Source organism: Molothrus ater, chromosome 8, assembly GCF_012460135.2.
Source record: "Molothrus ater isolate BHLD 08-10-18 breed brown headed cowbird chromosome 8, BPBGC_Mater_1.1, whole genome shotgun sequence".
Lineage (NCBI taxonomy): Eukaryota > Metazoa > Chordata > Aves > Passeriformes > Icteridae > Molothrus > Molothrus ater.
This window is the reverse complement of record NC_050485.2, coordinates 2,862,737-2,878,135: the sequence shown is the minus strand read 5'-3', so window position 1 is coordinate 2,878,135 and position 15,399 is coordinate 2,862,737. Positions and strand designations below refer to the sequence as shown.

General features: G+C 46.8%; 1 protein-coding gene across 1 annotated transcript in view; it reads left to right on the top strand.

Moving 5' to 3' along the window:
• Positions 1 to 5,087: 5,087 nt before the first annotated feature.
• Positions 5,088 to 15,399, top strand: part of SGPL1 (sphingosine-1-phosphate lyase 1) — a 32,988-nt gene continuing 22,676 nt past the window's right edge. The window contains exons 1-2 of the mRNA XM_036385570.1: positions 5,088 to 5,189; positions 14,826 to 14,991. Coding sequence (XP_036241463.1) covers positions 5,187 to 5,189; positions 14,826 to 14,991 — 169 coding nt within the window. The 5' untranslated portion in view covers positions 5,088 to 5,186. The remainder of the gene's footprint in view (positions 5,190 to 14,825; positions 14,992 to 15,399) is intronic.

The following is a 15,399-nucleotide window of genomic DNA, read 5'->3' as shown; positions in this document are numbered from 1 at the left end:
GGGCCCAAACCCGAGGATTTTCCCACCTGGTGCCCTCCCTGGAGCCCAGTCCCAAGGGATGTTACGTGGGACAACACTGCTGCTTTGCTTTTGGGGTGGGGATCTCCAGTTTGAGGAGTTTTTTTGGGGATTCCCACTTTTTTCCAGAGGGTCTCCCTACTTTTGGGGTTTTCCCCCCACCTTTTGGAGAGGTCCCCACATTCGGAGGGGGATCCCCTCCATTCCATTTGTTCCATTTCATGGATTAATTCCTGACCTTTTATGCCTCTTCCAGCGGCAATTTATCGACCCTCATCCTTCAGACAATCAGGACGAGCACTGTGATCTTTTCTTTTTTCCATTTTAGGGGGCAGAGGGTTATTTTTCCCCTCTCGCGGTAGCTCCCTGTCCTTTCCCCCGTGGGCAGCAGCCCCGCGTGCCGGTTTTCCATTGCCTGGAGAGGAAACCAGACCAGAGGAGACAAATCCCCGCTGTCCCCGGTCCCTCCCCGGTGTGAGTCCCGGTCGGGCTGGGGCAGGAAGCTCCGGCCCACACCGGCCAGTCCCAGCGAGCAGAGACGCTCTGGCTTCCTGTCGCCTCCCCCGTGTCCCCAAGGCAGCGCCACCACCCCCGTGTCCCCGAGGGCTGTTAGAGCGAGGGGACAAGCGGGGCTCTGCGGGTGCAGGGACCGGGGGGGTCGTGTCCCCTGCACCCCCCCACCCCCCGATATTTGGGGGTGCGGGCGTGGCCGGAGATTGGGTGGGGGTCGCAAAGGGGAGCCCAGGTGGCACTGGGAGGGTTGGGGGTCACAGAAGGGTTTGGAGAGGGATGGGGACATGGCTGGGGACCCTGCGGGCAGGAAGCTGGGAGAGGGGGGGGTGTTATTATAATTATTATTATCATCATAATTACTATTATAATTATTAGAATTATTATTAAATAAATAAACAAATAATAATAGAAACCAGCGATTCATTATAATAATTATTATAACATTTAATAATATAGATATTAATATTAATGTTAATCAATAATTAATATTAATATAGGTATTAATATACCATTTATACATTGATATAGTATAATATATTAATATATTACTAATATCTCAAAATATATTAAAATATGAATATAAATAGAATTAATATTAATATTAATACAACATTAGATAACATTATTTATTTATATAAACGTGAATGTGAATATAAATATGAATAAATATAAATATATAAAGATAAAGATATAAATATAAATATATAAATATAAAGATAAAGATATAAATATAAATATAAATTATAAATGTAAATATAAATGTAAATACAGCAATAACAACAACAATAACAACAACAACAAAAATAATAAACCACTTCCAGATGCCTTGAGAAGCTACGTGGAACAGCAGCTAGACAGAGTTAAAGAATAAAGTTGGGATTTATTAAAAGTCCTCAATGGATACACCTCGGGCAGCACAAGAACCCGGGAGCCATGAAGGTGTATTGGAGTTGTACCAGCACCTCCACGGGATTTACAACAGGTCGGGAAGGTTACAACTGCCTGGGGCAGTGGCTGCTCCCCCAGGTGAATGCTTGGCCTCTCCTGGGACCCATCCCAGGGTGATTCCTGAGGGGGAAGGAGCACAGGGTGGGGAAGTGAATGTGGGAATCCAGGCAGGAGGGGGGATGTCGTGATGTCTTATTATTAATTCTAATTATAATAATAATATTAATAAAAATTATTATTATTATTATTATTATTATTATTATTATTATTATTATTATTATTATTATTATTATTATTATTATTATTATTATTATTATTATTATTATTATTATTATCGTTCCTATTTTCCAGATTGTGTACTGCATTAGTGTGTGACCCTGAACTTCATACAGTGTCACCAAGTTCTCCTCACAGCTCAGTCACACAATCCTTTTCCAGCCCCAGAACCAAGGACACTGCTGCAGCTTCAGGCCCAAAAAGTGTAAAAAACAGGGAATTGAGGAGAACAAACTGGGAGCATCACCTTTAGGTGTGATTGGACAACGAACCCCAAGATGGAAATGGACCAGAAATTTTATAAAAGTCTGAAAACTCATGACATGCTGTCCATCCTGGCTGGGCTCTCGTACTGCCCAAGGTGCATCCATTGAGGACTTTTAATAAATCTCTACTTTATTCTTTAACTCTGTCTAGCTGCTGTTCCACGTAGGAACAGCAAGGCCTCAGTTGCTGTACTGTTATTATTATTATTATTATCATCATCATCATCATTATTTTGTAACATTAACATTAACATTAACAACAAAACAACAATAACAACAATAACAATATGACAGTAATAATAATAATAACAACACCCCTCTCCATCTCAAAGTCACCTCCCTCCAACCCAAATCCACCCCCTCCAGGCCCCCCTCCCTGGGCACTCCCAGATGATCCCAGGGATCCTGGGGCAGTCTCTGGGTGGGTTCCATGGGGATTCCTGGATCCTGGAAGGTCCCCATGAGACCCTCTCTAGGACCCCCCAGGAAATTCCAGGGCCCCCCTTTGGACCTTTCAGGACCTCTGAAACCCCTGGGACCCCCATGGTGCCCCCTCCCCAGACCTTTCTGGGACATCCTGGGATGCCTTAGGACCTTCCAGGATCCTCCCAGGAAGCCCAGGGATGTTGAAGGATTGCTCCCAGACAAAAAGAGGGACAGCTCTGGCTGGCCTTGGCCTCCCAGGCTGTCCCCAAGGCATTTTGAGTGACACCCTTCCCAGAAAAGAGCCATCCTTCACAGACAGGCAGCCCGGGCTCAAAGTGGGATTTGGCCGAAGCAAGGGAGAGGAAGAAACAGGGGTTTGTTCTATCCAGAGAGTAGTTATAATTCCCCCTCCCATTTCTTTGTGGAGAGAGGAAAAAGCCTTCCTTTTTTCCAAATTTGACTGCTCTCAGACTCGCCTTTTGCATCAGAGCATGACCTGCTTGGTTCTGCTGGATTGGTCTCCATGACAGTTCCTCTCCCATAAACAGGTAACAACGCACAGGGTAATGCCAACACCCCAGAGGATCTTGGAGCATTGCAAAACCATGAATCATCAAGATTTTTCTCTCTCCAGCCCCGTCCCAAGCCGTCCTTTAAAGGAGGTGTGGGAGTTTTAGCATGGGAAGGGCAGCTGCCTTCTGTAGCACAGCCTCAGCACCAATCCTGCCACCTGTGAGGAGAAGCCAAGCTGCTCTGATATCTTTAAAATCCATCTGAATAGTGGGAAAACCAGTTCCTACCTGCGCTGTGTGTCAGACCAAATTAAAGTGGGAATGGGTTCAAGGGCCAACCTGCACTCATTTGCTCTTGTGCCACCACTGTCCCCTCACTCAAATGGCTCCTGTCCCTCCCTGGTGTGGCTTTTCCTCTCCACCCAGATGTTCATAGCAAGATATTCCCTTCTACCTGTGCTTTTTAGCCACCATAAACACACCAAACTCTTTGTTTCCTTGCTGCTAATCTGTGAAGATTAGCGGTGATGCCCCCGAAGAGGGGAACAAACAAGATTTCCTCTCACCCCCTCGAGGGCAAGATGTCACTTAGAATGCATAAATGTGGGTTTTAAGGCCATTTTTTCGGCCATTTTGAAGGCTGGGGTCACTGGAGTTTGCAGAGGTTTTTGTAGAGGGAAATCCCAGCTCCTCTGGGGTTCTCTTGGGCAGATGATTTCTGTCTTGGCAAGGATGTAGGAAGAACAACTTTGTGAGACTGGTATCGGGTCACTAACAGACCTGTTTGTTCCTTTTTTCTGCTAAAAAGAGCATCTGATGTCTTGGCACAGCTCTAAAAACCATGCCAGGAGGGCAGTGTGCTCGAGATGAAAGCAGTGTCTGCAGGTGTCACCTTGTGGGAGGTGACAGCTCGGGTGGCACGGTGACAGCAGACAAACAGCCACCACCTGTAACACAGCAAATTCCAAATGCCAGGAGCTGATGCTGGCTGCTGTGTCTGCTTCAAAAGAGTGTAGAAAATTTTAAGAGTGTTAAGATTTTAAGAGCTGAATAGTAATAAAATGGTTATAAAAATAGCAATATAATTAAATAGAAGTTAATAATAAAAATTTGGACAATTAGGATTAGGACAGTACAAGACAATAAAAACAAAGAGTTATGGACAGTCCAGGTACCTCTTTCTGGGCAAAATAAGCCCCAAAAAGGACCACATTAACAGAGGATTAACCCTTAAAAGCAACAGCCTGTTGCATATTCATACACCTCATCCATGATGCATAAATTCCATTCAAACCCAGGATTCTGTCTGGGCAGTGCCAGCTTCTTCCTCTGAATCCTGACTGAGTCTTCAGGGCTGAGTGAGGCAGGAAGAACTTGATAATGGAGCAATAAATTCTCTTTCTCTGAAAGATTTGGGTGTCCTGTGGCTGCTATCTCGCTGTGAGTCCTTTCTTTAAAAAAACTATCTTACATAGCATAGTTTCTATTTTAACATTTTGTCATAACCTAAAACTATATTTAACACACCACTTAAGAGAATTAATACGTCATAGCTTTCTAACATAACACATACAATATTCATTTGAATATTTGCGAAAATCCAATCATAAAATAGCATTTTTCACACTGTGCCAGGGTATCTCTACCCTTTCAGCAAAGGATTTCTTCCTAATATCCCACCTAACCATTCCCTCTTGACCCAAATCCCTCTCCAGCTCGCCTGGAGCCTGTTCAGGCACTGGCAGGGGCTCTAAGATCTCAACTCCCTGGTGACTTCTCCAGGTGGACATCCTGAGCTCTCCCAGGCCAGAAACAAAGCAGAGAGGCTCCATCCCTAGATAGTTAATAACCAGGACGGGTTTACAAACTGTTTGTTGTCGTTTGTTTCTGGGGTGGCTTTTTTTTTTCTTTTTTTTTTGGTATTTTAACAAAAAATTTGAGTTTTTTTGGTATTTTAACAAAAAATTCCGTCCGTAATGTTTTACCACCTCTCTCCAGGTGAGGGCGCTGCTCTCCCGCCGCCGCCGGAGGGGGCGTGGCTTGTAATCATGGGGCGTGGCCTCAACACGATGTGGGCGTGACCTCCCCGCGCGGTGGGCGTGGCCATCGGGGCGGGGCCGGGCCGGGCCGGGCCGGGACCCCGCGGGGAGCGGGAGGAGGAGGAGGAGGAGCGGGGAAGAAGAAAAGAAGGGCGGACGGAGCGAAGGAGCTGGCGGCCGCAGGAGCGATGGTGAGTGGGGGCTGCGGGGCCGGTGCGGGCCGGGGAGCGGTGTCCCGGTGCGGCCTGTGAGGCGGCGAGGCCCGGGCCTCGTCCGGTGCGGCTGAGGGGTCCCGGACGCGCCTCAGGGGATGCCTGGCCCAGGGTTTGTGGTCAGGTCCTCACTTTGTCCGCCATCCGGGGCCCATACCCTTCCCCTGAGCCTAAATATATCCTTTTATCCACACACTGCTTTTCCACAATTACCTGGTTTCGGGGCAGAGAGGATTAGGAACGGTGTTTTCGCCTTTCTGGGTTAATTTCCCCTGGGTGGGGCACAGTGATGTTTTCCTCGTGATTTTGCTGAAGGTGCCGATCTGGCTGAGAGAAATCGTGTCTGCTGATTGATTGTTGTTTTTTTAGAGACGCTGTTTGCTAATTGGCTGGTATTTTTTTAGCTGGAAGCAAACTTCGGGCTTGCTTGGAATATAGCCCACACTGGCACGGCATGAATCTCGCAATTCCTCAAACCTGGAAGGGCCATTACTTATCTTGATTGTTTGGTTGGGGTTTTTTTTCCCCTGTCAGCAAGGGGGATTGAAATCACAGCTGCTGAGTGATCAATGAAGCAGCATTATCTTTGTCCCACTCCTTTGTCCCGCTTGGTTCTGGCATTCCCAAGCTCCAAGTGCTGCTGGAGCAGCCATGGGACAGCGCCCAGAGCCCAGCACAGCTTGTGTTGGAGTTGCTTTCAGCTGCCAAAATTTGGCACTGGGTAAATCCTTGGCTGCTTGTCCAGACTGGCCTGGGGCTGCTGGGGCCCTGCTGTGTGCTCAGGCTGCTCTCACCCCAGCCCCTTCTGTGCCAAAGCTTTGCGGAGGAAATTGCTGCTTATTGCACCTGAAAGACCTGCTCAGGTCGGCTCTTTTATTCACCGGGTTGGGCAGTAGCTATGGCACGGGATTCCTGGCTGCTGGAAAGCTTAGGAAGTTTGCTTTGTACTCCGGGAAGGAGGAGAAACACTGACAGACAACATTTTCCCTGAGCTGTGGTTTCACTCTGGCATCCTTCCTGTGACCTTAGCAAAAGGCAGTACAAAGCACTGGAAATTTTCTTACCTAGACGGGGTAAAATCTTTGTTTTTCCATGTTCTGCTCACGTCCAGCCTCTTTCTTTCTCACCTAGACAGGGTAAAATCATTCTTTTTCCGGGTTCTGCTCATGTCCAGCCTCTTTCTGTCTTACCTAGACAGGGTAAAATCTTTGTTTTTCCATGTTCTGCTCACGTCCAGCCTACTCAGAGTTTCTCACACTCTTCCTACCCTGAGAAGTTGTGTCTGAATGAGCAGGGGAGGGTTTGCTGAGGTGCTGTCTCGCTCACTTCCTGCCTGGGGTTTCTCCAGCAGTGCTGGGTGCTGTGGAGATAACCCCAATCCCAGCGTTTATTGTGTGTGGTGTGGCAGCAATCACAGCCTGGCTGTGATTCCTGTGCCCCTTTCTCAGGAAGGATTTTGGGGTTCTGCTCGTCTCTTTTTTTCCCAATACACGACTTTGCCAGTAAAAAGATGTTTCCATCTTCTCCTGCTCCTGCTGATTCCACCACAGAGCTGCTGAGAAGGACTTGGGGGTGCTGAGGCCATGCCCTGAGCCCCAGCAGGGGATGGGGGGGATTCTGCCCCTGTGCTCAGGTGAGACCCCACCTGCAGAGCTGCCCCAGCGCAGGAGGGACCTGGAGCTGCTGCACAGAGCCCAGGGGAGGCACCAGGGTGATCAAAGGGATGGAGCAGCTCTGCTGGGAGGGATGGGATTGTTGAGCCTGGAGAAGAGAGGATTTGGGGTGACCAAATTGTGGTCTTCCAGTGCATGAAGGGCTGACAAGATAGAGGGAGGCTATTTGCAACAGACAAGGGGGAATGGCTCCAGCTGACAGAATGTCAGGTTTAGGTTAGATATGAGGAAATAATTTTGCCCAGTGAGGGTGGTGAGACCCTGGCACAGGGAACCCAGAGAAGCTGTGGCTGCTCCATCCCTGGAAGTGTCCCAGGCCAGGCTGGAGGAGTTTGGAGCCACCTGGGACAGTGTCAAGTGTCCCTGCCCATGGCAGGGGGATGGAATGACATGATCTTCCAGGTCTCTTCCAAATGGGTCTGTGATTTTGCTATTCTGTTACTCTTATTTTTTGCATCCCAGGCCTAGTGCATGCTTTAGTCCTGCTCTTAGAGCATGAGCTGAGATTCAGGATTCTACCTATTTAGGATTCTCCTGAGATTTAGGATTCTACAATTGATGTAGCAGCAGGTGTCCTGGTCTATTTGCTGTGGTGACTGTGATACAGTTTTCTGTGTTAAGAAAAAGTTATATTTCCTAGAAATCTGCATGTAGAAGTGCCTCAGAATCCTTTGTGTTCTGTCTCCTTTGCCTCTCTTTGCTCATCGGGATTTATCCATGCCATATCAGGAAGGGCATGTGATAGACATTGCAGGGCTCAAAGGGCTCTGTGTGTGGGTGTTGATAAGATAATTTTTGAGGATCCTGCCCTATGGTTGGACCTGCCCAGGAGCAGGGCCCTTCATGTAGAATAGCAGCATTCAGATTGTGCTGATACTGGGGGCTTTGTCCCAGGCTTGCATAACCCTGCTGGGGAGCTGTGCCAGGGCTCCCTGCTGCCTTTGTTCATGGATGCCTGCTCCCAGAACAATTGCCATGCTGGCCTCTGCTTCCAGACAGCTCCTAACAAGGCCTCAGTGCTGGGGGTACCTCTTGGTGGCACCCAGGTGCTCACTAAATATTTCCAGGAAATGCCCATTTTATTCTCTGGGATGTCTGAGGCGTGGAGGAATGAAATGTGTCCAGATGAGCCCCACATGCAGGAAGCTGGGCATTTCTTTTACCCTAATTATTGGGGGTGGCAGCAGAGGATGTTTCCTTGCACATTCTTGGAGCTGGTGACCCACAGAGATCCATGGTGAGCTCACCACTGGGTGGATCCTGTCTCTCGTGAGGTCTGTGCTGCCTGGAGTGTTTGCAGAACCTTCTATAAATTGGTTTGCCTAAGGGAGCAATGTGAACATGACACCTTGTGTGTATTTTGGGTTAAATGAAATTTGATTTTTGGAGTCCTTTGGGCTCCTGTAAAACTGTACTTTTTTTTTTTTTGAGCCACCAATCAGTCTTTTCCTATTTTGTTTTGGTAGTTTTACATTCCATCTCTGCAATGGAAGCTAGAATGCTGCTGTACTTACTCTGCCTTGCTGCCTTGTTTGTTTTTGTGCTGAAGCTATAATTAGCCATTGTTTGGCCCCTCCCCTGGAGCTCTCAGGGCTGGTGGTACAGTATGTGTACATTCATTTTGCAGATGCTGTACGTGGCAAACCTCCCCCCCAGATGCTGTCATTCTAGAAAGAGAAAAAGTTTCAGTATGGCAGTGGTGGAAACAAATGCAATGCAGATGAAACTGGTGGTATTGGGGAGCCGTGGTAAATGAGTGTGGCCTGAATGTATTTTTAATTTCACTTCAGCCCATACTTTCAAAAGCTCGCGATTTTTGATTTCTGCGCCATCACGCATCCGGTGTCGCTCTGTCTGCCCACATCCTTTGGTCCTGCTGGGCAGCACGTGGCCCAAACCTGGAGCTGTAATTAGGAGCTGACTAACAAATATTCCCTGCCTGCTGCTTATGCAAAGGTGTTTGTCAGGCTGGGGCTGGCAGGGAGGGCCAGAGGAGCAGAGTCATTACCGGGGTGCGAACCAAAACACCGCAGGCACAGGCAGCAACCAGCGCTCCCTGAGGAGGCTGGGCTGCTCTTGCTCAATGCCATGGCTGCCTCTCCAGCAGCAATTGGGCAGGATGGTGGCTCTGAGGCTGGGCTGCTCTTGCTCAATGCCATGGCTGCCTCTCTGGCAGGAATTGGGCAGGATGGTGGCTCTGAGGCTGGGCTGCTCTTGCTCAATGCCATGGCTGCCTCTCTGGCAGGAATTGGGCAGGATGGTGGCTCTGAGGCCGGGCTGCTGTTGCTCAGTCCCATTGCAGGCTCTCCAGCAGGAATTGGGCAGGATGGTGGCTCTGAGGCTGGGCTGCTCTTGCTCAATGCCATGGCTGCCTCTCCAGCAGCAATTGGGCAGGATGGTGGCTCTGAGGCTGGGCTGCTGTTGCTCAGTCCCATTGCAGGCTCTCCAGCAGGAATTGGGCAGGATGGTGGCTCTGAGGCTGGGCTGCTCTTGCTCAATGCCATGGCTGCCTCTCTGGCAGGAATTGGGCAGGTTGGTGGCTCTGAGGCTGGGCTGCTGTTCTTTAATCCCCTGGCTGCCTCTCCAGCAGGAATTGGGCAGGATGGTGGCTCTGAGGCTGGGCTGCTGTTCTTTAATCCCCTGGCTGCCTCTCCAGCAGGAATTGGGCAGGATGGTGGCTCCCAGTCCAGGCTGGTTACTCCAGTCAGATTTGTGGCCAGCACACATGCAGGCAGCGAGGTGTCAGAGAAGGCAGGGCTAATTGGAGTCTTCCTTCCACTTAGGAGCAGAATAAATAAATGAGGCTGCTGTGTCCTTTGCTGGCTTGGTGTGGTTTGTTTTCAGTCAGGAAGCTTCTCCTGGTTAGAACTCGTTGTGTTGGAGCAGAGCCCTTAATTACAGTGGCAGCCCTGGTGTTCTGCCTGCTCCCGTAATCGGAGCTGACCTGACTCGGGCTCTTGGAGCCTTCTCCCTTGGCCTGGATTGACTGTGTGGCAGCCACCTCCTGCCTCTCAGCTCTGGGGACCTGAGGGAAGCTGGTGGCAGACACAGATGTTCGGGTTAGGGTGTGTGGGGAAGTGGTCAGAGGGTCCCTACTTTGGGAATACGTGTGGATTCAGGTGAAAGCTGAGGATGTGGTATAAACTGACAGAGAGTAGCTTTAGATTGGATATTAGGAAGAAGTTTTTCCCTGAGAAGGTGGAGACACAGGGTGCCCAGAGAAGCTGTGGCTGCCCCACTGGGTCCAAGGCCAGGCTGGGTGGGGCTTGGAGCCACCTGGGACAGTGGAAGGTGTCCCTTCTAAGAACTAAACTGTCCCTTCCAAGAACTGAACTGTGTATCTAGGATCTACAGCACTGATTTAGAAAGTTTAGATCATCTACCACTCCAAAAAATGGGTGGAATAATTTGATTACTTTGAAAGGCAAATAGAATGGATCCCTGGAAGTGTCCCAGGCCAGGCTGGGTGGGGCTTGGAGCCACCTGGGATAGTGGGAGGTGTCCCTGCCCATGGCAGGGGTTTGGAACAAGATGAGCTTTAAGGTCTTTTCTGGCCTGAGCCTTTCTGTGATTCTTTGATCTTAGCACTTCCTCCCTGCACAGTCAGCCTCATGGTACTGCATAACATAAGCTTGCTTTAAAAACTACTTTTATTCTGTGGCCCCATTTTAAACCCACTTTAAATGTTCTTCTGGAGGAAGAAAGATTTTTAGCAGCTGAACCTTCCTCCCGTTTTTCCCACAGGTAAGCTCAAACAGTGTTTCAATTTCCACAGAAGGCACTTGTAATGAAAGCCTGAGGTTCTCCAGTTTATTATCATTCTGTTTCTCAGTTTTGTTTTGGTGGTTTTTTTTTTTTTTTTTTTTTTTTTTTTAGCTTTTTTTTGTGTCCCACAGCTCGCAGCTGAGGAAATGCTGTTCTGGCAGAAATGCAAAATGTGCTCTCATTAGCTTTGGCCTTCCTCCCCCCTCCCTTTTCCATCATCTGGGACAGAAGAGCATTACTGCAGTTAATTTGTGCTCTTTTGTAGTGGCATAAGTGCTATCCCTGGAACCAGCTCAGCTAGCTAATGACTTTTAGAAACAAAGTACTAAGGATGTATTCCTAATCTGTGCAGCTAAAAATTCAATATGTAAACTGCTTAGGTAGCTGAGTGCATTAATATCAGTACAAATGAGCACTGCAAGTCCTAATGATAGCAATTAGTATTTTATCTGATACCTGGGTCTGTTTTACTGCTCTAAGAATAAAATCAAATCCTCCAGTGGAGGCTTTTTTTTTTCTCCCTGCACTTTAGTGTGCTCATAAGTCAGGTTTTTAAACTGCTTCTGAAATAATCCTGTGCCTTGTGAAGCTTTTATGTGGAGAAGGTTCTCTTACAGAAATAAAAGCAGCTTATCTACTCTCTTCTAATGGGAAGGGAAACCTTTATTTTTTGATGCCTTCACAAATAAGCAGTTTATTGTCTTCCATGAAATTCTGTCCTGTAGACAGGTTTTAAATCAGGTCAGCCTGTTCCCTTTAGCCCAGCTGGGGAAGCAGGAAGAGTTCATTCACTCTGAGCAGCACCTCCAGGGCTGCAGGCAGGGGGATGGCTGGGCTACCCAGAGGCTGAGTATTCCCCTTTATTGCCCTGTAAAACGAGCAAGTGCTGTGGCACTGCAATCTTAGAGAATCCCAGAATGGTTTGGGTTCTTGGGACCTTGGAAATCATCCAGTGCCAGCCACCTTCTACTGGACCAGCTTGTTCTGAGCCCCATCCAGCCTGGGCTTGGACACTGCCAGGGATGCAGGGGCAGCCCACAGGCAAGGATTCCTTCCTGACATCCATCCCTCTGTCCATGGGGAGCTGCACACCCTGGTCCTGTCATTCTGCTCCTGTAAAAAGTCACTCTGTCTCTTTTTTTATAAGCTCCCTTTTAACCCAGTGGGTTCCTGGGTGTAATAAAGACAAATTTGAGTGCAGCCTTCTAAATGTCCTTTGGTTTCTGTGGGATTAGGAGTAATTCAGAATGTAAAGGTCTCTCGTGTCTTGCTGGATACTTTCAGGGGAAGGAGCATTTGGGAAAAACTGAGCCAGGGAGATGAGAAGTTGTAATTCACTGCTAACTCCTCTTCCATGCCAATTTTCACTGGGTTTTTAAATCCCAGTTTTTATATCCTCCTAAATGGATCAGCCTCATCCTTCACACTCACGTAAGTATGAAATGAGTGAAGAAGGAGAGGGAGAAATATAGAGAAAACTTTATCTGGTCAAACTGTACTGCTGGTGGATTGATTTCAGATTGGGTTTTTTTAAAGCAAGAAAGGGGAAGAAATTCTTCAATGTCTCATGAACATAGTGAAAATCTCCTCTCATTTGTTCACAATTTGGATATACCATTGAGTTCCTGTATGTAATTTCTCAGGGGTTTTAGTGACAACAAAATGTGCAGACAGCTGGGATCTTCTGTCCAGAGCTTTCTCCAAGAGTGAGGTCAATCTCTTGCCAGATTTATTTATTTTGGCTCGGCCATTGGCTGGAGTGACTTCTGTCAAGAAGGTCATGTTCCATTTTGACTCGAGGCTGTGTCCTCCATCTGCAGGGAAAAAGAAAAAGGGCACAGCCCACTTTATATTTGATGCTGCAGCATTTTCTTGCCATGAGTTGAGAACAGCTATTGAGGCAGCAGCCCATTAGTGGCTCCATTTCCATCCTTTAAGTGCAGCTCCAAACCAGAATGATGTCCTGGGATTTCATCCTAGGCCAAGAACCAAAGTCATGGCTGCTGGTTAAACGCTCATTTCCAGGGCTTTGCCAGTGAAGATTGTGCAAACTCGCTGAAACTTAAGTAGCACCTCCGGTGAGCTGGAAAAGGTGGCTCTTGTGCAGTTCTGGGGTTAAATCGCCTTTGTGCTGAGTGGCTCGGAGGACGGGGCGTTCATTAATGGGACTTTGCCTAATTGCAGCGGTTTGTGTGGCCGCCTTGTTTTGGAGGCTGAAGCGGCTCTGCTGTGTTTTTAAATTGCCCTTTGCCGAGTGAATAGGTGCTAATTTGCCTTCTCAGAGCTCAGGGCTGCCTGCTTTTGCCCAATTCAGTCCCTGTCCCTTCAGCCTGTGCTGGGACATGGGTAAAAACCCTCCTCTGTTAAGGGTAAACGCTGATAATTCTGTTTTAAAGTTTATTTATTTACTTATTGATTAATATTTAATTAATTATTATTTTATTTAATGGTAAAACTTATTAATTAAAATTATGCTTGGGTTGCTTAAATACTTTCAAACTCTGCCATGTTATATGCATTTTACTGCTTTTCCAATGTAGTGAGTGTTCATCACTGTTGCTTTTTGATAAGGAAACCTGCCTTCCTCCTTTGGTTATTAGAAAAACACTTGGCTTTTTAAAAATACTCTTAGTAGCCTCTCCAGTTGTATTGGAATGACACATTACCCCCTAAAAAAAATAATTAAATTATGCTTCTGTTGCTGGCTTGACCCAGAAGTGAGACCTGTGAAGGATCCTGAGAAGGGAAGTTTTTAATTTAGTGCTTGTTGAAAAAACTGCTCTATTCCCAAGTGAAATCCTACAGCACAGGAATCAAGGATTTATTCCTTCCAAAGTTTAATTACAAATGTTTTGAAAAGCCCCACGTGTTTTCCCTGTGGTTTGGTTGAAAAGCCCCACTTATTTTCCCTGTTGTTTGGAGGGTGAAGCTCTCAAATGCTGGAGATCTCCCCAGTTAAACTGAGCTGGTTAAAAGGGAAGAGGGATTTGAACAGGGCTCTGTTCTTGCTTCTTCTTCTTCCCTCTAGAAACCCTTTCCCAGAGGATTGGATGGAAGACCTTGTTCAGAGGGAAATGTCCTTTCTCTCCTGTGCACATGCAGTTTTTGTGAGGCTCTTGAAGAGCATCTGGTTTGAAGCCATTGATTAGGAATTTGGGCTGTGTCCCGACTGTAATTCCTGCTTTGACGCTGTAATTGTGCTTGCATCACCATTTTCTGGGGGTTATTTTTGCAGCAGCAGTGTTTTCCTCTCCCATTCCCCCTCGGTGTGTAACATGCTAATTAGATCTTTAAATTAAGGACTTGCTGAGTGCTTCCATCTTCATTGAAAATCCAGCCCGAGGTACTTAATAGACCTGTTTTGGTGATGCCTTCACTCACCACCTGAGAATCCTTGGAAAAAAATTATCACAGTTCCTTCTTTGGGCAGTGGTAAGATCTGGTGGTGGTTCTTGGGACTGTGCAGAGAACCTTGCATTCCTCATCTGCTCTTGGTGCTTCTCTCTCAGTGTTTGGAAGGTTTGTGCTTTTATCTGTGACTCTTGAGTGGAAGGGAATAAAAACTATCTCCTACCTCTGCTTTTTATGTCACAGATCCTTCAATGAGGTCCACAGCTCACAAATGGCCTTAGGCAGCTCAGATACCAAAATCCTGATTCCTCACAGAGTGGGACAAATGCCTCTTCCTCTTCATCTCAAATCTCACATGGGCAGACTGCTTGACTTTATAGATCTGTTCTCTAAATTTGTACCACAAACAGTGGTCCAAAATACAACTTGCAAAAAATGAAACCCTCACTGACAAAATTGCAATTTTCAGAAATAAACAGCTAAAAGCACACTTGCTTAAAATTATATCTAGAAAGAACTAAACAGTGTATCTAGGATCCATAGCACTGATTTAGAAAGCTCAGATCATCTACCACTCCAAAAAATGGCTGGAATAATTTGATTTCTTTGAAAGGCAAATAGAATATTTCCTTACTTGAAGAAAAAGGAGAAGATGCCCAGTTATTTTGAAATGTATCTCTAGGACACACACTTCTGGAACTCAAACTAATTTTTGTGGCAATTAAGGAAAGCATGGGGTCTGCATACCAGAAAGCCTCTTTCAAATCTCAGTTGGCTTTTTGATGCCCTATTTGTTTTCATTTGTGTTTTCCTTGACTTTGCACAGGATGCCATTACTCCCTACAAGGAGATCCTGCAGATGTACTGGGAGAAGGTGACAGGATTTGTGAATGCCCGCTGTGATGGGCTGGAGCCCTGGCAGCTCATTGGGCTGACTTTTTCTTCCACCCTTGCAAGTGTGTGGCTGCATGGCTTCCTCTGCCAGCCTGAGAGTAAGTATTGGACATTTTCTTACCTTTGCAGGGAGGGGAGGTGATCCTGAGCTGTTCCTGGGCAGTGGAAGGAAGGAGGGTGGAACAAGGCCAAACTCTCATTAAAACAGACTGTGAAAAGTGGATGCTTTATGATTGGCTTTTCACAAATATTCAAATGAATGTTTTATGTGTTGTGTTAGAAAGTGATGCTGTATTCATTCTCTTAAGTAGTGTGTTAAATACAGTTTTAGGTTATAAAATAATGTTAGAATAGAAACTATTCTATGGTACTTTCTAAACTATTCTAAGGTACTTTTTTTTTAAAGAGAGGACTCATACCAAGATAGTAGCCACAGGACATCTGAATCTCTCAGAGAAAGAGAATTTATTGCTCCATTATCGAGTTCTTCCTGCCTCACTCAGCCA